The following is a 27,048-nucleotide window of genomic DNA, read 5'->3' on the forward strand; positions in this document are numbered from 1 at the left end:
AGGGAGACTGGGGAAGCAGAAAGAAGCCTCCTAGGCTGTCAGGGGTGGCCCACCCAGGGTGGGGACAGACACAAGCTTGGGGCAGGGTCTGTATTGTGTGTGGCTCCTGTTGTCCAGTTAAATAAAAGCTGCTCCCTGCCTCATTCCTGAAGGTCTGGTAGTTTATGGTTTACTCCTTCCTCCCATCCCCGTTTTGGGTGGGGAGGGTGGGTGGTCCTCATTTTACTGTTCTGCAGCCTGACCTTCTGACCTCACAGATCCTCATCCCTGTCTGGTGTTCTGAGGAAGGCCACCGTTTAGTCATGTGGGCAGAGAAGGCTGGAAAGGTGACCCTGAGGGAAATCCTTACTTTCAGGGCAGATGCAATGACAGGTAGCACTGTTCTGGGAAGGACCCCAGACAGAGGCCATATGAGGAATGTCCCAAGCCCAGGGCTGAGGGGGATTGAACCCAACCCAACCTGGCAGTGGTGGCAGTCGAGGGTGACCCTGAGGGAAACGCTGGGCATTCAGAGATGGCTGGGACCTGAGGATGTTGAGCTAGGGATAGCTGGGGGTGGCTGAGACTCAAGGGACAGCTCGGGGTGCTGGTATCTGAGAATTCTGGCAGGGAACTTGGGTTCGAGCTGTGCCTGTGTCCCGAGAGAATCCCTAGGCCCAAGGGGGACGTTTTTTGGAGGACTTTGAGAGCAGAGGGGCACAGCTAATGGGGGGACCCCCTGAAGCCCAAGGACCGCGTCTGCAGGCAGCTCAGACAAGGGTGAAGGAAATGCCAAGCGCTCCGCGCCCGCCGCCTCTACCCGGTCAGGCCTCTAGGCGGCGCTACGGAGCTCGCCGGCCAGCTGGAGTCCGCCGGCACATACCTGCGGGAACAGGCGAGGCGGGGCAGATGGGCCCGCCTCCAATTGGCCCTCTAGGGCGGAGGGCGGCGCCACCAGCCAATCGCTGTGGCCAGCGCTGCCGACGCCCCGCCCACGAGTGCGCGCGCCGCCTGGGCTCCCGCTGGCGGCCGGCCCCGCCCCTCCGGGAAGCCTGTCCTCGCCTGCCCCGGCCCGGAGAGTGACCCAGACACGCTTTGTTCGCCCAGCCCGTCAGTCTCCAGAGGCAGGCAGGTCCCCGGGGAGGCCCTGCGTCTCAGGGAGCCGGGGAAGGCAGGCAGCCGAGGGCCTCCTCCGCAGCCCCCAGGGCCTCGCCGCGCCCCGTTTGGGGGCTGGAAGGCCTCCGGTGCAGCGGAGCCCCGCCGCGCCCCGGCCGCGCCCTCCCGGGCCACGCCCGCCCGCCTTCTCGCCGGAGCCCGCCCACCAAGGCCCAGCCCCAGCCCCAGCCCCGCGTCCTGTGTGCGTGTGGTGGTGGCGGAGGAGGGGGCGTCTTCCCCGCCAGGTGCACCCAGCACCTGACACGGCCTCGGGTGCTCAGCAGCTCGGACGCAAGCACCCCCAAGAGCGGTGTCTGGAGCCAGGGCGCCCCCTAGTGGCCATTCCCAGCAGTGCGGGGGCCGTGCAGCCCGACGTGGGCGGGGGCCGTGGCTCCCGCACAGCTCTGCCTCTTCCTAAAATGGGTAGCTTTTCCTTAAACTTTGGCACCTGTCTTCTCGTCTGTAAAATGGAAAGGATGGTCTCCCGTCTTGTAGGGCCGTTGGGACAGGTGTTGTAACAGGTGGCAGGTATAAAGCGCTTCTCTTGGGGTTTGCCCTACGTGCTAATGTCTACGCTACCGCCACTGGGGGAAACCAGCTGCTCCCATTCCACCCCTCGCCTGGAGTTATGCCCTGAGCAGCGAGCTGAGGCTAGAGGTTTTCTATGGAGGGACCAGAGGGCCTTGGTCTGGGGTCGGGACACACCTGATTCTCAAAAGCCATGTTCAGTATTAAAAAAAAAAAAAAAAAGGAAAAAGGAAATACAATATACGGTTCAATAAATAGAAAAAAAAAGTTACAAAATGACAATGATTTTGTCCTTAATTACAAGAGAAGAAAAGACAGGGGGGTGATGGGGGTGGGACACTCCCTCCTCCCCGGGCCAACACAGGGCAAGGGAGACCCGAGAGACAGCAGCTGATATTCAGAGCCACAAATAGAAAGGAAAAGTAGAGGGAAATCCGGGAAGAGAGAGTAAGATGAAGGGGTGGATCAGGGACACAAAGGAGGAGAAAGACAGAGCCAGAGCCAGAGCCAGAGCCAGCCAAGATGCCGACCTCTCTTCTTTCCAGATCTGGGCTGGGGGTCCCTGGCTCTCCTGGGCTTGTCTCCCCCAACACCAGGTTTGAGGACAGCATGAGCCCGGCTCAGTTCCTGAGCTGTATGTCCAGTGACTAGCAGGTAGGGGGTGGGACAGCAGTGACCCCTCGAGGCTGCCCTGGGACCCTGGCATCCTCAGGATTGGGAGTCCTGGCCGGACGGGGTGGGGGTAGGGGGGTGAGGTATGTGGCTGAGGCCTGAGGCCTCTTTAGATCCTTCAGTGGGGATGAGCCATCGGTACCAACTGGGCAGCCTGGCTCGGGCACAGGGCTGCGGAATGGGGCCCCTGAGGCAGTGAGGGGAGGGTATAAAGGGAGATGTAGACGCCCTAACCAAGTCCCTAACCAAGTCCGCGGGCCACTCAGAGTGGGGTGTGGGGAGGGTCTGCTAAACTGACTTTTAAGAGCCAGTTTTTGGAGAGTCCTGCCTCGCAGCCCCCACCCCTAGCCCCAGTCCAAGCCAGGCCTGTGAATTTGGGGAGGGAGAGCTTGCCTATTGCTTTTGGGGTGCCCAAGGCGGGGTCATACCGGCTGCCCAAGCACACACTCCCTTCCAGGCCTCTGGGTGGTGGTATGGCTTCTGATCCTTGCGTCTCGCACACTCGCTCGCACACTCCTAGGCACGCATGTGGCAGGACGCGTCACCCCCCCCACCCCATGTCCCCTCCTCCAGCAGGGCTTGGGGGGACAGCAGGCAAGACCACCTAGCTCCGACCGGGCCCCTTCCCTGACATAATACTGAAATGCCACACAGGCCTCCAGCGGTGAGGCCCCTGATGGAGAGAGCTGGTGCCACAGGAGCAGGGGCGAAGGGGGTCCCCGCCGCTGCCGCCCGCGGCCCCTCAGCCGAAACGCTCCCGTACCAGGAGCATGAGCTTCTTCTTGCCCTTGTAGGTCTGTTTCAGGTTCTCCAAGAACTGGGCGAACTGCAGGTGCCCATCAGGCGCCAGCAGGAAGGTCTCACGGGCCTGGCCCAGGAACTCGATGAAGTCGCCATAGTGCCGCGGGCTGATGTGCGTGAGGCGGGAGTGGCTGGTGGCGATGTAGGCCGCCACCGCGGCGTCCAGGAGCTGACAGAGCGGCGCCCGGTCGGCGCCCAGCGGCTTGGCGGCCCGGCGCGCCCCCAGGGGCCCCAGGCCAGGTGCTGAGAGGGTCCAGCGGCGCAGGATGTCGGAGAGCATGGGGGCGCAGTGGATGCTGCGGATGATGAGGGGGACGATGGCCGAGAGCTCGTGGCGGCCCAGCGAGTGGCTGAGCGAGCAGGCCCAGAGCACGTCATTGACGGCGGGGTGGCTGTCCTGGTTGAAGGCGATGCTGAGCTGCGCCAGGGCCAGCGTGGCCAGCTTGTAGGCCCGCAGCGGTAAGCCGCGGTGCTCCATGTAGCGGGCCACGGTGAAGAGGTGGGCATGGCCCAGGCCGCCGGCCGCGGCGTCCAGCACGATCTGGTAGGCTGCCTCGAAGGCCGCGTGGTTCTTCTCGCAGAGGGTGAGGGCGGGCAGGGCGCAGTTCTGCGGGTCTTTCATGGCGCACTGCAAGGCCAGGGTGCGCGCACAGGCCCAGAGCTCCTCCCGCCGAGGAGCATCCAGCTGCAGCCGCGACAGCGTGGCATGAGTGGTGCCCGTCACCGCCACGATGGTGGCAGCCTCCACTGGTGTGAATAAGGAGTACCAGTTCTGCATGATATTCATCAGGGCTTGTGGGCCTGGGGGAGGCAGGAGGACAAAGCTGGCCTGGGGACCGCATGGGTGTGCACGGGTTTGTCCCTCCCACCGCCATCCCCACCAGCCAGGGCTGAAGACATCACCCCGCCGCTTCCACCCCAGGCCTGACAAAAACTGCACTTCACCTTGCCAAATGAGCAGGGGGCAGCTGGGAGGGGTGGGAAGAGCATGCATGGGACTACACTTCAGGGTGACGGTCCCTTCTCCAAGCCACTTCAGCCTGGTCAGCCTCCAGGCCTCTGTCCAGCTGACCCCCCAACCTGCAGCCCTGCCAGCCTAGCCCTGAGCACGGGCCTGAGCCAGGGCAAAGGCCCTGCTTCTCTCTCGTGCCTGCCTGCTTCCAGGGTCACTCGGGAACTCTCACCGATCTCTGTGGCGCAGCTGACCAGCCAACGCACCATCTCCCTCCGCCGCCAGGTCATGGTGTTCAGGGTCATCCTCATTACCTGCAGGACAGAAGGGAAGAGAGAAGGGCGTTACCCCAGAACCTCGCGCTGGCCATCGGAGGGGGATCGAGGGGGATCGCCATCGGAGGGAGATTGGGATCCCAAGGGGCCCAGGAGACTAGGAAGTTAAAGCCATGTGATCTGGATAAGTGGTCCCACCTCCTGGGACTGCAATTTCCTCCTCTGTAAAATGGGGATTAAGAGTCTCTACCTCCAGGCTCTTCTAGGAAATGAGTGCAGTTTTTCAGGTAAAGAGTCTGCACAGTACCTGCTGTTCCATGCTTCGTGTCAGCAGATTCCCTCGTGGCCCCAAACAAGGCACCTGCCCTGTCCCCACCTTCTTCGGGTCCCACCCCCAACAAGCCCCTACCCTACTTGCTCCCCCAGACCCCCTCTCCAGGTCCTGTCTGGTGGACTCTGCCTTCTGGAAGCTCCTAAGGAGGGAGGAATGGGTCACCTCTCTAAAGGACCCCTCCCTTGTCTCGCCTCCCACATACGCCTGAGGATGGTTCCACGCCCCCACAGGAGGTTCTTTGGGAGGAACTCCCTAATTCTACCTTCTGCAGGTCCCCTGCCTGCCGGTTCTCCCTGGGCAGGTCCCACCCTATCCTGCAAGCCTGCCCCAAATTGTTCTCCCTTCTCTTCCTTCACTTTGGCCTCACTTGGAGGTCCCGCCCCCTCCGGGTCCCACACCCCGCCGCCGACGCCCCACCTACAGGCAGCACCCGTGCTGGTCTCTGACTTGCCCCAGCAGGAGAGCCCTTGCCCGGCCCCTGAGGATGGCCCCAGCTCGCAGGCCCTGCCTCAAGGACTTGCAACCACAGACCTGGTCCGCAGAGGTGCTTCAGAGCACCCCCCGCCTCCGCCCCCCCACCCCTTCCAGCAGCACCCTTTCCTAAGACCTTTCCCTTCTAGGCCAGTTCCTGGGCAGCATCCCCCCTCCCGTCCTCCCTCTGTCCCTCACCTGCAGGCCCAGCTCCAGCGCAATGCCCAGCAGCGTGGTGTCGGGAGGCGCGCTGGCCGGGGTGGCCGTTTTGCAGGCGTCCTGCGCCAGCTTGAAGAGCAGGGCAGGCGAGTGGATGTTCTGCTGGATGGAGCCCAATACCGCATGCAGCCACTTGGGGTCTCCTGGGGTGCAGGGAGGGAGGAGGGCTCAGTCAGCACCCCTGGCGCCAGCCCCTGCTGCTGCCTGACCTGTTCACACAGGTTCCTCCACCCAGGTGTGCGCGTGTGAGGCGGAGGCACCCGGCAGTGGTTCTGGGAAGATCCAGACCACTCTTGGCACTCCCTCTCTTCTCTCCTCTCCCCACCACCCAGTGGAGAAGGCCACCTCGGGACCCCTCATGTTAAGGGCAGTGATTCTGGACCCAGAACACCGGGGTTCAATCACTAGCTATGTGATGGCTAGCTGCCCCGTCTGTAAAATGGGTTATACTGATGCAATGGTGCCTGCCTCACAGGGCCTCGGTGAGCCCATACTTGAAAGGCTTTAATGTGCCAAGAGCTATAGAAATGTGAACTTTTCTTGCTATTATCACTGGCTCAGATCCTACAATTATCACTTCAGCCACACAGGCTTTCCTCTGTTCCTCAAACTTACAAGGCACAATCCAGCCTCAGGGTCTTTGCACTGGCTCTTCCCTCTGCCTGGAAGGCTCTCCTAGCCTGGACTGAACCCTCCCCAAAGTCATGGGAAGCCCTAATCCCCAGCAGGGTGGTATTCAGAGGTGGGGACTCTAGGAGGCTTTTGGGTTTGGGCGGTGTCATGAGGGTAGGGCACCACGATGGCATTAGTGTCCTCCTGAGACGAGGAAGAAATTGGGAGCTCTCTCTTCCTCTGCATTGTGAAGACATGACAGGAGGGTGGCTGTCTGCAAGCCAGGAAGAGAGTCCTCCCTGGGAACCCACCATGCTGGCACCCTGACCTTGGGCTTCCAGACTTCAGAGCTGTGAGAAAATAAATGTCTGTTGCTTAAGCCACGTGGTCCGCAGTGCTTTTATGGTGGCTCAGGGTGACTGGATGCCAGACCTTGGCAACAGCTCTGCTCTCTTGGCTTAAGCCAAGCTTGCTTCTCCCCCTCCGTGGCCCTTGTTTCCTCCTTGCCTACTGCGTGACATCACTAAGTGTTTGACCTCGTTTAGGGTCTGTCTGCCTCCCCCTAGAATGAAATGCCACAGGGCACGGAACCTGGAACAGTGTTGTTCAGTCCTCAACACCTGGGACAGTGCCTGGCCCATCTAGAAAGTGCTCAAGGAAAACTGAAACTTGCTGAAAGGATGAAAAGAAGAGGAAGGGATGAGGGAGAGAAGGAAGGAGAAGGTAGAGGAGGATGGTGGGGGAGAGAAGGGGCAGCCGCCGTCCTCACCCTTGGCAGCTGTCAGCATGGCAGAGGCCAGCTCGCACTGGCGTGTCTCCAGGTGGCCAAGGATGAACCAGCGGGGGAAGCGGTTGCTCATGATGGAGTCCAGTGGGTTGGGGTGAGGTTCTCCAGCTGGAAATGCTGTCTCCAGTACAGGCAGCCTGGTGGGGGCAGAGGAGGGAGAAGCAAGCCCATGGTGACAGGAGGTTGGGGTCTCCTGCCTCAACTGGAGGAGCCTCTCTGCTTGGGCAAGCCAACCCGCAGGCATCCAGGAAGGCGGAAGATGTGTGTGCAAGATGTTCACTGGAGTACTGTTTGTGCTTATCACTTGGAGGTTGATTAAATAAACAATGCTCTATCCATGCATCAAGGACTGATAAAAATGTGAGGAGACTGCTTGGGTCCTGATGCAGCCCCCTAGTGGTCCTTCTGTCACCCCCACTTTCCTTTCTTACTCTGCTCCAGCCACTGTTCCCCTCAATATCCCTCAAATACAACCCGACAGTCCTACGATAGGGCCTTTGCATATGCCTGGAACCCCCTTCCTCAGACATCCTTGCAGCTTTTCCCTCACCTCCCTCAGGTCTTTACTCAAATATTTTTCAGTGGGTTCTTCCTGGCACTCCCACCTGTGAAATTCCCACCTCCCAACTCTTCCCATACCTTTTTTGTTGTAGGTCACCATCTGACACACAATAGTTTACCTGTTAGTGAATTTATTTAATAATTATTTAAAATAATTTATTATTTTATCTCCCTTACTAAAATATCAGCTCCACGAGGGCAGGCATTTGTGACAAGTTTGTTCACTGCTTCATCTCCAGCAGCCAGAACAATGCCCAGTACACAACGGGTGGTAGGACAACAAATGTTTTTGGAATGACTTTACATGCCCGCTAGGGTATGTTGCTAAACGGCTCAACTCTACATACGTATTTTGTATTTAGTAAGTTCCTCAAATTCGTTAGATATGATCAACAGCATTCAATTAGCAGCAAGACTATGCTGGTTTCAAATATTATCGAAATCTCTTCGACATGTGACTTTGGACACACCTTAAGCGCATCTATGTGTAAAATGAGGGCAAACATGTTTATTTCTCTAGGTTGGTAAGGTTACACAAGGTAATGTGAGTCATAGATTTGGACCAGGGGTCAGTACCATCTTAAAAATTTTTTGCACCGGTTCAGACAGTTAATATTTTTGGCTTTTCGGGCCCATTTGGTCTCTGTCACAATCACTCAACTTTGCCATTACCACGCAAAAACAGACAATACATAAATGAATGTGCGTGGCTGTGTGTCGATAAAACTTTATTGCTGGACACTGAAAGTTGAATTTCATATACTTTCCATGTGTCACAAAATAGTCTTTTATTTTCAAACGCTTTATATAAAAAGCCACTCTTATCTAAAGGGGTAACAAGTGCCAAATCTGGCCCATGCACTGTTATGGGCTGGTGCCTACCTGCTTTAGAAATTGGAGCTCTTCACAGATTACTGTTTTTAAATATTCTGGAATGATGCACTCTAAGTGGTTAATAGATATCTCTGGGTGATGAGATCAGAGACTGGGGACAGAATTCATCTTATTTGTTGGGCATGGTGTACTACCCAGAGGGCCTTTTAAAATTTTGCTTCTGTGATCCGTTGGTATAAATGAGAAATTATAAGTTTATTCACTGCAATATTTTTTGGGAAATAGCATCAATTGTCTATCAACTCTAAATTGGTTCTTTATGGTACATCCTAACAACAGTTCACATGCTGTGCAATACAACCAAGCCTTTAAGATGCACATTCAGTGAAAATAAGGTGCAAGACAGACACAGAATGTATCATGGGTGTAAAAGGGAGACCAGCCTTCAATTTCCAGATTACGGGTTTGCAGAAATCTTGATTCTTATGGGATAGAGAAGACGACAGTGGTGACACTGCTTGTTTTTAGAGAGATTTGGCTAGGTTGGACAAAAGTGTTTGGAGAACAACTCTGAATCCTGTGCCATGTGGCGCTCTCTCAAATTCAAAATAATAATACTCGTGTATATTTAATAATCAAAAGCACGGGGCAACTTGGAATGCCAGCCTGAGGGCGACTGAAGTAACCAAGTTGTGGGTTCAGGTGGGAGGATGGGGCTCCAAGGGCGACTCTCTCCCTCCAGTGCTGCCCATTCCCAGGGCCGGGTTCCCAGCTGCACATTCTCACCTCATGGCTCGCAGGGCCAGGCGGTAGGCCAGGTCGGGGTCGTGGGGCAGCAGCGCGGTGAACAGGTAGCGGGCACAGGTGTGCATAGGGACGCTCTCTCGGAACAGCACCTCACCGAAGCCGCTGAAGGGACCCCCTGCAGGGGCATGCTGAGCTCAGCCCCCAGGTGAGAGCTCATCTCCACCCCTCCCAGAGTCTCCTGACGCCCCAGGCCGAGTAGAGGATGGGCTGGCCCCGGGAGAGAGCGGCTAGGGCTAGGGGCTAGGGAGCTCCCGGAGGGTGAGGGGCTGGGACAGAAAAGCGCTGGAAAATCCTTAGGAGACCCTGGGCACCCCTTGGTGGCGGACAGGACACAGAAACAAGGCGGACCGGAAGGCGGAGGAGGGGCTACACTTGCTCCAGAGGTGGGGCCTCACAAGGACTAGGCTCCTGGACTCCAAGGGGGGCAAGAGGCGGGGCCTCTTCCCAGCCAACAGTATTGGCTGCCAGCACTTTCTAGGGAGCGGAGCCAAGGGCTGATCTCATCTGTCAGGCACTGCCAAAGTAGCAGCGAATTGTAAGGACCAGGAGACGAAGCCTCCGGAATCCAGCAGCCACCGGCCACCAGAGGAAGGGGCAGACCCCGCCCCCCGGGGAGAGCCAGCCCCGCCCCCGGGGAGAGCCAGGCCCGGGGGCGGGCCCTCACCTTCCAGCAGCAGCCCCGCCTGCTTGCGCAGCACCTGCACCAGCCGCTCGTCCAGCTCCACCTCCTCCAGCAGGGCCAGCAGCTGCTCCTCGCTGCGCACCACCTTGTCTTGGGCGTACAGCCCCTCCGGCAGGGCCCGCTGCTGCCCCAGGCCCAGCAGAGCCACCTCGAGGGCCAGCGCCAAGTAGGACTCCCCAGGGCTCCCGGGCACCGGCACGTGCTGGTAGGCCGCCTTCCGCTTCTCGGGGCCTGAGTCTGTGGGAAATGGGTACCAGGGCTGCTGGAGGGGGATGCTGCCTCCTTCTGGCAAGCGAAGTCTGTCGGCTCCTGGCACTGGTCAGGGTGCTCTAGGCACTGGTCAGGCCTCTGCGAGGCCAAATGTAGGGACGTGACCAAGGGTAAGAGTGTGGCCCCATTTTCTTTTCTTGGGGCACTGGGCTGGGGTGGGGGAGGGGAGGGGGAGATGTCCCATGTCCACCCAGGGGCCCCAATGTGGGTACCTGGGTAAAGGGCGAGGGTCTCCTCCTCTAGGCGGCAGGCTTCCAGCAGCGCCCTGCAGAGGCAGCCGATGGGGTCCAGGGGGTGGCCCACCCATCCTTCCGTGTTGGTGATGCAGGTGTTACCTTTCTGCAGCAGCTCTGCACCCAGTATGAAGGGCTCAGTGCCTGCCCACCCCCAAGTCTGGGGCGGGGGGGCTTCTCTCCTTGAACCTAGCCCAGTCTCCCAGCACCCGCCCAATGCCCATCACCCAAACACCCACCCAGCAGCCGTCCTGCCTGCCTGCCCCGGTAAACTGTAGCAGCCCTCACCTCCACAGCCTTGGCCTCCTGTCCCACAGCCAGACCTCGGGTGGGCAGTAAAACTGGGTGCTTTCTACAACATCCCCCCAGTGCCATTCTCTTCTTAATCCCTTCCATCTCTCCCCAGTGCTAGCAGCTTTCAGGGCACCATGTGTCCACTTGTCCCTCTCTGAAAGCCCCATTCTCCAATCTCCTCCCATGAGCCATGCTCTCTCCTGCCTCTGGGCTCCTGCCTCTGCTGTTCCTTCTACCTGGAACACTGTTCCACCCTCCCCTTCTTCTGTGAGAAACTCCTATACATCTGTAAGATCTCAGCATAGCTCTCACCTGCTCTGGGGACAGGGGGACTTTCCCTGTACCTGTAGGCCGGGACAGGACTCTGCTGGGGTCCCAGGTCCCCCAGGGTTAATTTCCTGACTACTGACCTATCAGCCCAACCCATCACCCTGACCATGAAACTGGTGGCCTCCTTCCTTTGGTCCACAAAGATTTTTTTTTCCTAATACAAATCTGAATTTGTTGCTCATGTTTAAAAATGAGTAAATTGCATATCACCTAATCCAGATTTCTGACCTGTCTTGAAAACTTGGAAGATCTGGCCAGACTGGGTTCCTGAAAGACTTGTGATTGGCACCCGCCCTGTACCTCAGGTCTGGAAGCCTAGAAACTGCGAGTCCCAGGCCCCTTTGTGGGAGGCCGGGAGGCTGGGATAGGATGAGGCCCTGATTCTCCTGCAGCCTCCGTGAGCAGGTGTGTGGCTGTCTGCAGGGCACAGACATGAGGTTTTGCTAGCAGGTTCTGAGTGCCCTCTTGGGAGTGGCCCCCCAGTGGGGGCTGCAGCCTGCTGAGCTCACTGGCACCCCAATCCCTGTGCTTCTGAGGTTCAGGCTCTTGAACCTGAACAGTGGCTTCCCTAACTTTCAATCCCGCAGCCCTTCTGGTACTTTTGTGAGCCCTCAATCTCCTGTATTAAACATTATTTTTAGGCACACCTGGGTGGCTCAGGGGTTGAGCGTCTGCCTTTGGCTCAGGTCATGATCGTAGGGTCCTGGGATTGAGCCCCACATTGGGCTCCGTGTTCAGTGGGGAGCCTGCTTCTCCCTCTCCCTCTGCCCCTGCTTGTATTCTCTCTCTCGCTTGCTCTCTCAAATAAATAAATAAATAAATAAATAAATAAATAAATAAAATCTTAAAAAAAAATCTTTTTGGCTCAAGACTCCTTCAGGTGGTCTGGTTTTCCTGGTGGGACCCCAAGAGGAACCCACAGATGCCAGGGTTGCCACAGTGCCCCACAATCAGCATTGGTGTCTACAGCCCCGGGGGGAATAGGACAGTCGTGGCACCCACCTTTTTTTTGCTGCTTGTAGCTCTCAAGCTGATGCCGCCGCTGGAGCCGGAGAGTGTTGACGATGGCACCTGCCAGCCGCAGGGCCTGGCGGGGGTATCCGTGGGCACGCAGGGTGTCCACTCGGGCGCAGGCAGTGGGGAAGGGCTCGCCCAGCCACAGTGGACGGCCCTGGGGATCAAAGGTTGGCTTTTCACCACTGATGGTGCCCGTGAGACTGGGGCCGTACGAGTCGCTGGCCAGGATCCTCTGCAGGTGGGCGTCACTCCAGTGCAATGATCCCGCCTGCAGGGCGCGGCCGAAGACGGTGTGGCGGGAACCTGTGGCCACCGCCTCCTCTTCTTCCTCCTCTTCCTCTGGGCCTGCAGGAGAGGCGCCCACATGGCCTGGTGAGGGGGCCCTGGCTGAGGCAGGCTCCCCTTGACCGAGCGCCAGCTTGGGACTGGACTCTGGGTACAGCAATGGGGGCGGGTATCATCTCCCTAAATCCTTTAAACAGCCCTCCAAAGATGTGTGTTCACATATGCGAATGTGTTGGGGTAGCTATTGTAGCCCTTTGTGCCAATGGACCATGGAGGGTGAATAACTGTCCGTGTCTCTCTGTCCATCTTGCCCCCTCCCCAGACTCTATTCCTCTCCTCCTCCCTCGGTCTCTGTCCCCATCTCCCATCCCTCTTTCTCCTGTCTGTGTCTTTCCCTTTCCCCAGCTCTGCCTCTCTCTTCTTGATATCTTTTTCTTTTTCTCTCAGTCCCTCCCCCCACTCCAACCCCACCCCCACCTCCATGGCCAGGAGGAGGCTGAGTCAGGAGACCAGCCCAGAATTACAAGGCGTAAATGTTAAGCATTTCACTTCATGTGCTTCACACTGCCCATGGCCCCTGCCTGGGCACTCCCTCCCTCCCGGTGGGGAGGATAGGCAAGGCTGGGGGCCGTCTGCTCTCCCCTAGAGCACCATGATGGTAGGTGAGGCCGTAGGCCAGTATTCTGGGGGGATGGCAGGGACCCTCTCCTACCTGGGCTGACTGCCACGGTGGGCTGCAGGCTGGGTCCGTCGAAAGAGTAGTTCCCCTCTTCCAGCGGGCACACATCCAGCTTGTCCCACTTGCCAAGCAGCTGGAGCCAGCTCGCCCGCTCCTCTGGTTTGCAGTGGGGGCTCAGGACGACACACACCCACAGGGCCCCTGGACAGGGAGGAGGCTCAACAGTCATTCCAACAGTAGCCGCACACACTCGTGGAGTGCCTACCATGCGCTGGCAACTGGTCTCTGCTTAGCCCTCATCTCTAGTCTCTGAGGTTGGAACTGATAGTCTCTTCACTTTACGGCACAGAGAAGTAAAAGTAGTTGCTCAAGGTCACACAGCTGGAAAGTGGGAAGCCAGAATTCGAACCCAGGCTTCCAGACTCCTCTTGCTATTTTTTCCCCCTATAGCACTCACCACCCTGTCATTACAGGGGTCAGTAGACCTCTACCTGTGGATAAAATTGAACCTGCCACCTGGTTTTGAATTGCCTGAAAGCTAAGACTTACTTTTGCATTTTTATTTTTATTTATGTATTTATTTATGTATTTATTTATTTATTCATTCATTCATTCATCCATCCATCCATTCATGAGAGACAGAGAGGCAGAGACACAGGCAGAGGGAGAAGTAGGTTCCATGCAGGGAGCCCGATGTGGGACTCGATCCCAGGACTCCAGGATCACGCCCTGGACTGAAGGCAACGCTAAACCGCTGAGCCACCCGGGCTGCCCATTACTTCTGCATTTTTAAATGGTGGGGGAAAAATACATCAGAGGAATAGTTTGTGACCTGTGAAAATTATATGAACTTTCCATAAATAATGTCTGTAAATATAATTTTATTGGAATGCTGCCCTGCCCAGCTGGTGGCATGTCTGTGGCTGCTTTTCTGCGGCAAGGGACAAGATTGAGAGGCCCTGACGGAGACCAGTGGCCCACAAAGCCAGAGTGACTAGAGGCCATTACAGAGAAGGCAATAGGACCTCTGGACTAATGCGTCTGTACTTTTTTTTTTTTTTTTTTTGTCTGTGTCCCCTACTGGAGTGTCAGCTCCACAAGGGCAGGGTTTTAATCTCCCATTTCCCAAAGCCCGGCACTCAGGACAGCACCTCCTGCATCCGAGGCGCTAATGACCACAGGAAGGATCCAGGGGCCCGACGCTAATGTCGCGGTGAGCACGACCCGGTAGCCAGAGCCCCCAGGTCCACTGTGCGCCCGGGCCAGGCCTTACCCAGCTCGTCCCACAGCTGCCGGCACTTGTCGGTCATGCCCGCGCCCTGCTGCCGCCACAGGGCCAGGCGCGGGTCCTGCAGGAACTGCTCCGTCATGAGGATCAGCATGCGCGCCCCGTTGGAGTCCCGCATCCGCAGCATCTCCCGCACCTGTGCCCGGAGGGGACGGGGACAGGGGTGGTGAGGAGGTGGCGGGGCGCCGCGCCAGGGCCTTAGGTCCCCGGCCCGCGTGCCCGCTGTGCCCGCCGTGCCCGCTGAGCCTCGCAGCACCTTGCAGAACATGGAGCGCAGCTGCTGGCTGGCGCCGTAGTAGCCGCCGTTGGACAACAGCTGCTTCACCTGCTCCTGGATCTGCTCCTCGTCCAGGTGCCAGCAGTTGGCGTCCTCGATGCCCGCGCCCGCCGTGGGGTCTGGGGCGCCTGCGCGGAGGGAGGAAGCGGGAGGCTGGGGTTTTCCCTCTCCCAGCAGCCCCATCTGCCCCCAGCCTGGGTCCACCTCGGGTCCACCTCGGTTCCACCTCGGTCCCACCTCGGTCCCAGTCAAAGCCCCTCCCACTCGACCCTGCGGTCAATTACCGTCAAGGTCAATTACCGCCAACTCCACATTCACCCCCCGCCCTACTTAGCCATCCATCGGCTCACCCCATCCACCTTCCCACACCAGCAGTTCACCCCAACACCCCATCATCCACCCATCGCCATCCTCAACTATCCATCCGTGCCACCCACCGCTCCCCCACGCCCCCACTTCCATCCTGCCCCATCCTCCCACAGCCTCTTAGAGCTCCAAACCCTCCCAAGAGCTCACACCACCTCCCGGATTATCACCCACCTGTACCCCACCCCTGACACCCACCAACATCCACACATACCCTTCATGCCCTCCCCACCTACACTCCTGTGCTCTTGGGGAACCCCCACCCAGTGGATGATTTCCGAACATTCATCTGCCAGGGGCCAGGTCAGGTCCAGGATTTGCCACTTAGTAGGTGGGACCTTGACTTCAGGCAATGGCTTCCCCCTCACCCCCCACTCAAGGATCAAGGGGCCCTGAGGATTCCAAGACGGATGCCCCGTGCTCAGGCCCCCGGGTGCCCTTACCGTGCACCAGGTTGATCTCAGAGCCCAGCAGGAGGATCTCGTCTGCCAGGCGCTGGGCAGTGGGCAGCACCTCGGTGTGGTGGGCGCTGATGAGGTACTGCACGAACTTCTGCAGCTGGTCTCTGTTCATCTGGGACAGCGTCTCGGAGATGGGCAGCCGCAGCTCCACCTGGCGGGCATGCCGAATTCGGTACAGTGACAGGGCCACCACATGGGCACAGTAGAAGAGGTCACGGTTGTCACAGCCACAGCTCACAGACGTGATCTTGCAGCGGTCAAAGCTGATGGAGACGTGGTAGAGGCGCTCCGGCTCTCCGGGGCCCCCCAGCTCCCGGATGTTTCCGCTCAGATGGAACCCTAAGACCAAAGCCAAACCAGTCGCCGCTGTGTCAGCCCAGAGATGGGTGCTCGTCCACAGTGCGCGGCAAGACCCAGGTGCAAATCCCATGGAGTAACCTGGCGCAAGCCGCTTAACCTCTGTCCAGTGTGAACCAATAGTGACATCTTCCTCATGCGTTTGTAAAGGATTAAATGAGCTAATATTTGGTAAGTGCTTAGAGCCCTGCAGGCATACAGTAAGTCTTAAATAAATGCTTATTCCTGCTCTAATTCTGAAGAATATCACAGTGAAAGGGGCGCCTGGGTGGCTCAGTTGGTTGGGCCTTTGGCTCAGATCGTGATCCCAGGGTCCTAGGATCGAGTCCCGCATCTGGCTCCCTGCAGGGAGCCTGCTTCTCCCTCTGCTTGTGTCTCTGCCTCTCTCTCTGTGTCTCTCATGAATAAATAAATAAAATCTTAAAAAAAAAAAAAAAAAAGAAATCACAGCGATGTTGTTGAAGGTGGTTTTCTCAGCCCTTGGGTTACCATGGATAGGGCCTGGGCTCTAGGAGCCCGGTAACTTCCTGGGAAGATGCCCAAGGCCTATGACACTTGCGGGTGAGGGGCTGATGTGGCAGGCGAGGGGCCAGGCCACCCCATCACCCCCTGCCCCTCCCTGGCCCCTGGGGAGCCCAGATGCCAGGCTTATCCAACTGGTTGGGCAGCTCAGGCCCCAGCCGGCCCTGGCTGCGTCATGCCGAGAGACGGCGGCTTCCTCATACCGGTTGAAGATGGCCAAGCCTGTGGCGGGCTGGGCCATGTCCAGGCAAAGGGGGCCCCCAGGCTGACAAGGTTCAGGGAGGGTCATCTTGGCCAAGCCCCTGCCTCCAGCTAGGAGACGTGGCATTTCCACATGGGAGGTGGAGTGTTCCCTGTTTTCTGGCGCAATCTTGACATGTCCCCTCCTGAGACCCACTAGCTGAGGTCTAGAATCATCTTTCACCTCTAGCTCCACACCTCTGCCCCCTACCCTCATTTGGACACCACTGCTTGAGGTCTAAGACCACCCCTCACCCTGATCCAAACTTCTGCTCGAGGCTCCCACCTACACCTCGTTGCCTTAGGTATGAGACCATCCCTAAACGTCTGATCCCAACTTCTACTTGAAATTCTCTGCCTGAGGTCTAAGACTCCTTCTCATCTCTGGCTCTAAATCTTTGCCTCCAACCCTCCCCTAGGCCCCTGCTTCCAAAGGTCTGGGGTCATTTACCTCTGGCTCTCGACCTTGGTCCCATAGCATCCCTGGGTCCCTCTGCCTGAGGTCTGAAATCTCTTGCTTCTGGTTTGCAACCACTCCTCGGCGCTGCTTCAGAGCTGCCCTCCTCCGTGTCACCACCTCTTCTCCCACCCACCAGTCTAACTGTCCAAGGACTCTAGGACCACCTCTGCCTTTAGCTCAGAATCCTGTACCCAAACCCCATAGTGGCCCTCCACCTCGGATCTAGAAGTAACTTAAGTCCTCCACCCTTCCCTGGTCCCTGCCGCCTAAATTCTGGAACCTCCTCTCCCCTGCTTTCTGGTTCACCATCCTTCCCCCCCGCACCCCATCCCCAGCCCCATTTAAGTCCGCTGCCTGAGGTCTAGGCAGATCTCTGATCCTAGGCTCACAATATCTTGTAAAATCTGGGCATGGATGCCAGAGGTCTGAAACGTCCCCTGACCCTGGCCCAGGCCCTCCTTTACTCCTTCCTCCTCCAAGCCTGCTCTGGACCTCCTGACCTCCGTGGCCAGCAGGGGTGGGGGGCGAGCACTCACCCACTTGCAGCACGCGGTCCACAGCCCCGCTCTGAAGCAGGTGCAGCCCTCGGGTGAAGGGCACCCGGGCATCATGCTCGCCCTCCGGGGGTTGGTAGCCCAGCGACGAGTACATACAGATCTCCCGTTCGCTGCGCGGGAATGACCAGAACACAATGCGCTTCTGGACCGGCTCTGGCACCCGGGAGAACCGCTCCTCAACCTGCGGGGAGGGCGGTGGGTTAGAAACCGGCTTGAATCCTAGCTTTGCCAATTAGAGGCAGTATGACTTTGAGCAAGTCACTTTGCCTCTCTGAGCTTGTTTTTTTTCAAGTGTGAGGTGGGGATTGTTAACAGCACCCGCCTCCGGAGTATCATGAGGATTAAATATGCATTAATATACATAAAGCGCTTACAGTAACACCTGGCCTGTACTTAGTGTTCTAGAACTTTCTGTGACTTCCCTCCTGGATGTCAGGTCCCAGGGTCCTAGTATAATGTAGCCCCACTTCCAGGGCTTTGAGGGGGCAGGAGAAAAGGAGACAAAGTGGTAAGAATAGTGATCAGGCCTCTATACTCTCCGCCTACACAATGCTAAATGCTTTGAGCCTGTGATTTCCCATAATTTTCATAGCAACATTTCAGTAATACTAGTTATCACCCCATTTTGCAGCCCGGAGACTCTGAGGCTCAGAAGTGGGGTGAATCCACTTGCTTAGTCTCACAGCTGGTGAGCTCCAACACCCAAGACAGGCTTCGTTCTCAGCTTCCAAGGGCCTGCAGGAAGGGAGGGTGTCCTCACCAACCCTTTGGGCTTCCAGCAGTAAACCAAGCTGATTGAACCTATGTTCCAATCAGCTTGCTACTCACTGGCTGAGTGACCTTAGGCAAGTTGCTCAACCTCTCTGTGCTCTAGTTTCTTCAAAGTGGGAGGGATAACAACAACTCCAAAGGACCCCAGAGGATTCTGTGAGCTTCTGAGGAGCAAGAGCTGTCCTAGCACCAGGCCTGATCGGCGCAGGTACATGGGAACCATCAGAGATGGTTTTAGGATTATGCTGGGTGTCTCACACCACAATAAAGGGGCAGTGACCTCCCAGAACTCCCAGTCCTGGGTTTCTGGGGGAAGTGGGAGGACCAGTGACTACTGGCTCAGGCCTCAGGGACAGTTGGCAGATGACTAAGGAGGGATTTTCCAGGCCATGAATCAGAGCCTGCCCCATCCACACTTGGCCCAGACTCATCAGTCCCGGCAGACTTCCTAACTCTGGAGAAGCCAGGGAGCAAAGACACCCCCTCAAAGCTCGACAGAGGCAGAGCCTATGGGGACTGCAGAGGGCTTGGTCGAGGCCAAGCCCCATCTTTACTCCTCAGAAGTCCACTCTGAGGCTGGAAGAGGGGATTCTAATCACCCCAGCCCTGGGGCATTGGGACAGAACCCCCAGAAACTACAGAAGTAGGTTCCAGGTGCACCTGTCCAGGTACTATGACCCAGGCCGTGCCCTTGCTGAGGACCTATGGAAGGACTGGAATGGCTGGGGGGCAGAGAGAGGATGAACATCGGGGGAAATGGGGAATGTGAGAAGTACCCTGACACTGGAGGGGTTGGGCAGTCTCAGGTGGGAGGTGGTCCCAGAAGTACTGAGGGAGGGAAGCAGGACTCCAGGGAAGGATCTGGAGTGAGGGGGTTCCCCAGGGTATTCCCACCTATTGGTGGGTTCTGGAGGCACACATCAGGGACAGAAAGGAGTATTTTGAGGCTGGGATCTGTAGAAATGGGGGAGTTAGGTCTCTACTGGGGGTGTGGGGCAGAGATCTAGAGTCGCTAGGGGATGAGATCTGGGGTGTCCCCCAAGTGGGGGCGGCTTGTAGGAGTGAGGACTGAATGGGGTGCCTTAATTGGGAGCTGAGGATGAGGTGGTAAAAGAGGGTACCCAGGGTTGTGAGAGGAGGAAGTTCCTGAGCTGGGATCTAGGGAGCCGAGGGCATCCCTGTGTCTTGTGGGCTGGAGGGCAGAGATGGCAGGAGGAATGGGGGAGTGAAATGGGAGGATAAGGGGGTGTTTCAGGGCGGACTTAAGGACCCCGGAGACCTCTGGGAGTGTCTCGTATGGGGGCAGGTTCCGAGGCCCGGGGTTGGGCAGGGGAGGAGAAGGCAGGTCGGGAAGAGGCTGGGGGTGCGTCCCTCCCCCACCTCCCCTCACCCCTCGTCACCTGCTCGAAGGCCCAGCTCTCGGCTACTCGCTTGGCGCTGAGGTCCAGCAGCGCCTCGGGCCGGCCCCGGCCGCGCACGGCCCCGGCCCCGGCATCGCGCTCCTCCGGTCCCGCGGGGCAGCCCCGGCTCCGCTTGGCCGCGGGGGGGTCCATCGGCCGGGCCGGGGCCGGGGCGGGGCCTGATCGGGGGTCGGTCCGATGCCCGCTTGGCTTCGCCGGCTCCCGCGCCCCCTACCCGCCTTCCAGTTCGTCTTCTGCGCTCTGCCGCCCCGGGACCCCAGCCGCACCCACCCCCGCCCCGCGCCGGGCCGGCCGGGTGATGCGGCCCCTTTAAGACTCTTCACAACAATGAAGCTGCCTCAGTCGCCGCTTTATCCTCCGCCGTCGTCCCGCCCCCGTCGCCCGTCCCCATTGGCCCCCCCCTCGGCCTCCGAGGCTCTCCTCCACTATTGGCTGCACCTCCAGACTCGTCAGCAAGCTCTCGCTTTTCACTGGTCGGAGGTGCTGCCTGTCTTACGGCGGAAGCCCAATCAGAGTGCTCATCGGGCTGCGCTGTCCATCATGGGGCGCCGGTGGCCAATCAGGACGGGAGGACCCCCGCGGCGCAGGCCTTATGCGGAGTTTCGGGGCGGGCCCTGGGTTCATTCACAACATTCCTCTCCCGCCCCCCTCCGGCTGGACAGCGCGCCCCGGGCAGCTGGGGCTGCGCCCACACACGGCTTTGTTTACTGAGGGTCGCTTCCGGGCTCCGCGAGGGGACAATCAACACGGCTCGGCCGGGGAGCGAGACTGAGCGGCGGGATTCCAAGGCAGCAGCTCAGCCCCTCCTCCCTTGGGCTGTGTGCGGCGAGAAACCCTCTCAGCGTCTCTGGGCGCGGAGTCCAGTTTTGTTGTTTGGGGGGTGGGGTGGGGGATCACAGACCCCCTCGGTAGGGCTCTTGGGGGCTGCAGACCTCTTCTCTAGAAACGGAGCCTCACCCAAGCCCCAAGCTAAAAACCCTTCACCCATTCTATGCCCTGGATACTACGTTGAATCACAGGAAATTGCTGATTTTCGACCTACTAAAATTTGAGGCAATTTCCTAAGATTCAACTAATAGTTGTCAAATCTGATCAGCTCCGATTGTTCTCCTGACCCATTTCGTCCAGGCCACCCTCTCTGGCCCGGAAGCCGCCCGTGGTCGCGATCGGCGGCCACGCCCCCCGCCCCCTCCCGCCCCGCTACCCACGCCATCCTTCCTCTCCACTGTCCTTAGAAAACCCCACATTTCCCCTTCGCCATACTTTTCTCCGTGATCACATTTCTTTATCGAGTTCAGCAGTTGCTTAATATCTGTCCCTTCCCCTCTCCACCGAGACCCCCAGTGGCAGTAGTTTGTGTAACTGGTAGCACAGGAGCAGCATCAGGCATACAGCAGTCACTCAGCACTTAACTTACTGCCTGAACCAACTCGTCCGCGGCTCCCACTCCGCTGAAATGTCTACAAAGCAGGAACAACCCAAGCTGGTCCCTAAGTGGCCTGATTGCTGCTCCCAGTCTCCCCACGGCATCTGGGAACTCCGGCTTTTTCCTTCCAGGAATTTCCAGCTGCACTTTCTGGCTGGAAAGTAAACTGCCTCCAACCTGTGCTGTCCAGTAGGGTCACCACTGACCACAAGTGGCCTTTGAGCCTTGAAATGCGGCTGGGCGGAATTGGGTTATGTTGCCAATATAATTTTCAAGGACTTAGCAGGGGAAAAAAGGGAAAATAGCTCATTAAGAATTTTTAATATTAAGGGCTGCTTGGGTGGCTCAGTTGGTTGAGCCTCTGCCTTCGGCTCAGGTCATGAACTCCCAGTCCAGGGATCCAGCCCCACATGGAGCTCCCTGATGAGTGGAGAGCCTGCTTCTCCCTCTAAGTCTGCTGCTCTACCAGCTTGTGCTCTCTTGTTCTCTCTCTCTCTCTGTCAAATAAATAAATAAAATATTTAAGACAATTTTTTAATATTAAAAACAAATTTTTGTGTGGATTACATGTCAAGATGATAATATTTTAGGTAAGTTTGAGTTTACATTATCAAATTAATTCCACCTGTTTTTATTTTTATTTTTTATTTTTAAAGATTTTATTTTATTTATTCATGAGAGACAGAGAGAGAGAGAGAGAGAGAGAGGCAGAGACACAGACTGAGGGAGAAGCAGGCTCCATGCAGGGAAGCCCTATGTGGGATTCGATCCCAGGACTCCAGGATCACACGCCCTGGGCCCAAGGCAGGCGCTAAACCGCTGAGCCACCCAGGGATCCCCCTATGTTTTATATTTTATGTGGTATCAGAATATTTAAAGTTAGAGACGTGACTTGCACTGTAATTTCTATTGGACAGCAGAGGTGTTAGAAACCACAGCCTGCCACAGTGACAGCAGCAGAAAGGACACAGATAATAGCCCACTGACTACCTTCGAGGTGCTCTGGTGGTTCCTGCTCATTATCACGCATAAGCCTTCCAAACCAGTGCGGCAAAGTGGGGATCGTGGTCCCCATTTCTCAGATGAGGAAACTGAGGCTTTGAGAAGGAAGTGCTTGCCTGAAGTCACCCAGACTGGGAAGCCCTAGACTTATTGCTGCGTGCCTTTAAAAGACAGACTGGGGACGCCTGGGTGGCTCAGGGGTTAAGTGTCTGCCCTTGGCTCAGGGCGTGATCCTGTGGACCCAGGATCGAGTCCCACATCGGGCTCCCTGTATGGAGCCTGCTTCTCCCTCTGTCTGTGTCTCTGCCTCTCTCTCTCTGTCACTCATGAATAAACAAATAATTAAAAAAAAAAAAGATAGACTGATGGGGAAGGAGTAACTGGGGTGTGGGGAGAGGCCAGGAGGACTTCAGCAAAGCCTGTGTGTCAGGTGCTCCCCCTCGCAAACTGGACCCCGGGGGCGCCCTTACCAGCAGTCCTCCTCGGCATCTGGTGCATGGCTGTGCCAGCTAAGCCTGGGTCCCGGTCCCCAGAGCATGCTTCAGTGGGCGTCCTGAGATGTTGAAGTCGCTCTAGGCTGTTCTAGTTCAGTGACTACTTGTCGGAGGAACTGAGAATGGGTGATAACAAACACAGTGAGGATGTTTATTGTCCAAAAATAGATACTAACATCGTCATCATGCCCATCTCATGGGTGAAGACACAGGCACAGGAAGGTCAGGTGAGGGGCACCTGGGTGGCTCAGCATTGCGTGTCTGCCTTGGCTCAGGTCGTGATCCCAGGGTCCTGGCATTAGGCTCCCGGTGGGGAGCCTGCTTCTCCCTCTGCCTGTGTCTCTGCCTCTCTCATGAATAAATAAAATCTTAAAAAAAAAAAAAAAAAGTGACTTGCCCAAGGCCCCCAGCAGGGAAGGGTAGGGCCAGCATTCAAGCCCCGTGGGCAGGCTGGTTCTGCTGCCTTGGCTGGGGATCAAATCCACAGAGTTTGGGAAGCACCAACATTCTATTCCATTTTCCTGATTTTAAGGATGAGGGGAATGAGGCCCGGAGAAAGAAAGCTGCCCAAGGCCACCCAGTGATCTCAGGAGAATATGTGAGGTCAGAAAGGCCCTGGGAGTCTCTAAGCCCGTTCTTCGCCTTAGCAACACTTTGAGGAGAGGTTGGGAGCAGGGTTCCAGCCATACACACGTCTTCCCGTCCTCCCTCCTTGCAGCCAGGGAGCTTGGGCTTCAAGGAGATGGAAGCCACATTTATCCGCCAGGCCGCTGTGAGCTCACTGTCTAGGCATCCACAGCTCCTGACCCCAAACCCACATGTCCTCGAGACCCATGGGAAATAGGGTGGCCCTGGAGGCTCAGTTGGAAGGGGATAGGGCCCCTGGCTCTGTGGCCACCCCCCAACCTTCCAGGGTCCTCGGTGGCTGCCAGCCCCTTGCACAGCCCCTACCCTTGCTGACTCAGGCGGGAAACCAGCCGGGCAGTTTCACTTCCCGGTTCCGATGCAGCCCCTCTGGCCTGCCCAACTGGCAAGCTTTACTTCTTACATGTCTTTTCTTCCCTTTTGGAACACACTTCACGGGCTCAGTGTCAGGGCCCCCCCGGGACGAGTGGGCATTCAGGCCGAGGGGGATGGTGGAAGCAGGAGGGGAAGGCATAATTGTGTCTGAAAAGGTGCATTTAGTGACTGCTCCAGCCCTGCAGAGAGGGCCAGGGTGAGAGGCAAGAGAGGCCAGGCTGAGGGGCTAGTCTGGGGCTCCACTCTTTGAACAAAGGCAGCTCTCCCAGCCCTCATGTTCCAGAATTTTCCATGCTGAGTGAGGGGTGTCAGGATCCCCATTTAATAGATGGGCAAACAGAGGCTCAGAGAGGTGACAGGACTCGCTGAAGGTCCCATAGCCGGAAAGTGGCAGAAACTGGCACTGAACTCAAGGCGTAGGTATTTTCCAAAGTCTGGGGCTCTTGGCTTCAGCACCAGTGGTGGGCTTCTAAGTGGGCAGGGGGTGGGGGGACAGGAATAGAGGGAAAAGTCATGCGGGATGGTGAGGCTATTTGGGGAGGCCAAGAGGTGGGGGGAGGGGGAACAAGTGGGTTGACATTCCAGACCTCATACCTGTTGCGCCTGAATGCCTTTCCTCGCCCCTGGGGTCCTCCTCAAAAGGGCTGGCGTCAGAGGGACAAAGACGGCTGGTTTACAGGAGTCCCTGGCCCGCCTGGGCGCCGCCGGCCTCAGTGGGGTTGGCCTGGGTTCCAGGTGCCTCCTGGTGGCCGAGGGAGGGACCAGGAGGCACTGGGAGCCCACCCATTCCCAGTCCTCGCCCTCCTTAAAATTCTAGATGAAGATGAACAAGGGATTTAAAAAAACAAAACAAAACAAAACACACACACACACACACACACAAAAACAAAAAACCCCAAGGGATTTCCAGAAGAGGGAGAAATCATGATTCTCGCAGACACACAAAGATGGACACGTGCTAACATTTTTATTGAACTCATGTGGGAACCAGGCAGATGTTATAGGCGATTCAAAAGAGTCTGGAGAGCAGGCACTTTCACATTATCAGACTGTTTGCACAAACAAACGTGCAGATGGGGGCAACTTGTTTTTTCCATAGGGGAGGAGGGTTGTCAACGAAACCTCTGCTGGCCGGGATGGAATTTGCATGTCTACAGATAAGTGGTTTTATATTGCTAGCAGTTGCTTACAAATCTCCAGAGCTGAGAGTTCAAAGACAATGCTATGAATCAGATAACCCGGAAGGGTGTGTTGTATAGAGATGATGCACTGAATAATCAGAACTGATTCATTGAAATGCAAACTTTTCCTTGCAAAAAAGGGAAAACAATTCATTACTGCCTTCATTCAACGAACACCTGTTCATTAAGCACCTCCTGCGCACCGTCCTAGGTGTGGGGAGACACAGCAGTGAACAAAGACGCAAAGGAGAAAAGTCTATAGAGTGGTGCCAGCCGAGTGACCACTCCTGGGGTGGAAGTGCGGGAGGGCAGAGGAAGGCTCTCCAGGGTCACATCCGGGAGGGGCGGGAACCACAGCAGGAGGTAGGACACAGAGGATGGGGAGGTGGTCCGGAGGGGGCAGACTGGGCTCTCCTGGGTTTTCCCCACTAGAATGCCAGTTCTCAGCTCTACCTAGCAGGTGGAGCATAAATGCCCAGTGGGCAAAGTGGCTCCGTCTCAAAAGGCAGAAGCCACTTGCTGTCTTAGGGGAGACATTGCTGTGCTGTGGGCCGATGGCAGGGAAGTCTGGGATGCCTGAGGGGCGGGGGGCTCAAGGAAGGGTGTGCACGCCGTGTGCGCATGCATGAGACACCACTGAACTCAGACCTGCCCTCCCACCCCATCTCCCTGCCCCCTAAACGTGAGCATTGGGGCTGGGGAAACCCCAAACCAGTCTTTCCATCAAATTTGGGCTCTGCTGCCACAAGTTCCGACTTTTTTTTTAAGTTGTAAATTAGGAGGTTTTTTTTTTTTTGGCGTGAAATTGCTTACACATTAAATCCGTTTAAAAGCATACATTCAGAAGCACCTGGGTGGCTCAGTTGGTTGAGCATTTGACACTTGATTTCCGTTTGGGTCATGACCTCAGGGTCCTGGGCTCCAGCCCTGCATGGGTCTCCAAGCCTGGTGGGGGGAGGGGTGTATGTGTCTGCTTGGGATTCTCTCTTCCTCTGCCCCAGCCCCTGTATGCTCTTTATTAAATAAGTCTCTATTTTATTTATTTCTAAAAGATTTTTTACTTATTTATTCATGAGAGACACACAGAGAGGCAGACACAGGCAGAGGGAGAAGCAGGCTCCATGCAAGGAGCCTAATGTGGGACTTGATCCCAGGTCTCCAGGATCAGGCCCTGAGCTGAAGGCGGCACTAAACCGCCGAGCCACCGGGCTGCCCCTAAGTCAGTCTTTAAAAATATATTTTTAAAAGAGTACAGTTTAGTGGTATTCAGTATTCACACTGTTCTGCAACCACGTGGGTCTAGTTCCAAAACTTACTCCAAAAGAGGACTCCAGCATCCATTACCAATCACCCCCTCCCCGACCCTACTCCCTCAAAACACTGGTCTGCTCGCTGGCTCCCCGTGGATTTGCCTGTCTTGGACATTTCACACAAATGGAGTCCTGGCACCACACGGCCGACTTCTTCCATTCAGCCTGCTTTTGAGGTTCATCCATGGTGTAGCGTGCGGGCGCATCGTACCTTTTGATGGCAGGGGCATACTCCCCTGCACAGGTACACATGCTATCTGCCGTCTGTTGAGGGATACCTGGGTTGTGTCTCTTTAGGGGACTGTAACTAGCACCGCTGTGAACATTCATGGACAAAGCTGTTGGTCAAATCCCTGTTTTCAATCCTTTTGGGCATGAGATTGGGTCATGTGATCTTTCTAGGCTGAACTGAGGAGCACCAAACTGTTTTCCATAGTGGCTGCCCCCTACTTTGTAGGAAAATTTTAGTAGTTTAAGGACTTTTCACCACCACTGTGTGGGACCAAAAAAAGCTGTCTGGGGTGGGTTCAGCTGGCTGGGGAAGGGGAGGCCAGCAGGGGATCAGGGTGCAGCTGTCTGTACCCACAGGTGCCACTGCATCCCCCAAAGGTGGCAGTTCAGTGGCACCCAGAGTGCAGCCCTGTTTCTGGAGCTGCGACTTGCTCCTCACACCCCAGTAGGGGGAGGGCAGGAAGGCTGTCAGGGTCTTGAATGATTCACAGGCACTGTCCAGTCCAACAGACTGCAGACAATGATGGAGGGGCCCAGGAGGGAGCAGGAGAGAGGCTCTACATGACCTAACCAGGGCATTGCAGGGGCTGAGGTGGTGTGGAAAGCACTAGAACAGTGCCTGCACCACTGGCAGTACTACATAAATAGAAGCTGTTAGGACTTTGAAGATCAAGCCCCCCCCCCCCCCCCCCCCCCCCCCCCCAGTTTCTAAGTGCATTCTGGTTTAGTTGGCACTCAGATCAGGTGGTGTCAACATCTGTCATATGGATGGAAAGTAGCTCCCTAAGACGCCTGGCTCATCTCTGGTAAAGGTGGTGATCTGGGCATCCTTTGGAGGGTGTGCAGGCAAGTTAGGAGGCTGATGGGATCACCTGGGGCCGGAGGGG

The 27,048-nt window shown here is 56.9% G+C and overlaps 1 protein-coding gene and 1 long non-coding RNA gene across 3 annotated transcripts; one reads left to right on the forward strand and one right to left on the reverse strand.

The window, feature by feature from the left end:
* Positions 1-1,896: 1,896 nt before the first annotated feature.
* On the reverse strand, positions 1,897-24,174 carry ZSWIM4 (zinc finger SWIM-type containing 4). 2 transcript variants are annotated; one of them, XM_025457749.3, is made up of 15 exons: positions 24,034-24,174; positions 22,396-22,535; positions 17,285-17,486; positions 15,152-15,508; positions 14,322-14,470; positions 14,051-14,201; positions 12,811-12,978; positions 11,799-12,158; positions 10,152-10,289; positions 9,652-9,906; positions 8,967-9,102; positions 6,768-6,922; positions 5,366-5,529; positions 4,320-4,401; positions 1,897-3,936 (listed from the first exon to the last, which is right to left on the reverse strand). In XM_025457749.3, the coding sequence occupies exons 3-15, from the start codon at positions 17,397-17,399 to the stop codon at positions 3,077-3,079; spliced, it is 3,090 nt and encodes a 1,029-aa protein (XP_025313534.1). In that variant the 5' UTR covers positions 17,400-17,486; positions 22,396-22,535; positions 24,034-24,174; the 3' UTR covers positions 1,897-3,076. The 2 variants fall into 2 exon arrangements, with proteins under 2 accessions (XP_025313534.1, XP_025313533.1); XM_025457748.3 differs by lacking the exons at positions 22,396-22,535; positions 24,034-24,174 and adding an exon at positions 19,477-19,846.
* LOC118351597 (uncharacterized) lies at positions 18,496-22,131 on the forward strand. The gene is made up of 2 exons (XR_004807256.2): positions 18,496-18,744; positions 21,841-22,131. It is a non-coding gene; the product is annotated as an uncharacterized LOC118351597 (long non-coding RNA).
* Positions 24,175-27,048: the final 2,874 nt, after the last annotated feature.

Source organism: Canis lupus, chromosome 20 (genome assembly GCF_003254725.2).
Source record: "Canis lupus dingo isolate Sandy chromosome 20, ASM325472v2, whole genome shotgun sequence".
Classification (NCBI taxonomy): Eukaryota; Metazoa; Chordata; class Mammalia; order Carnivora; family Canidae; genus Canis; species Canis lupus.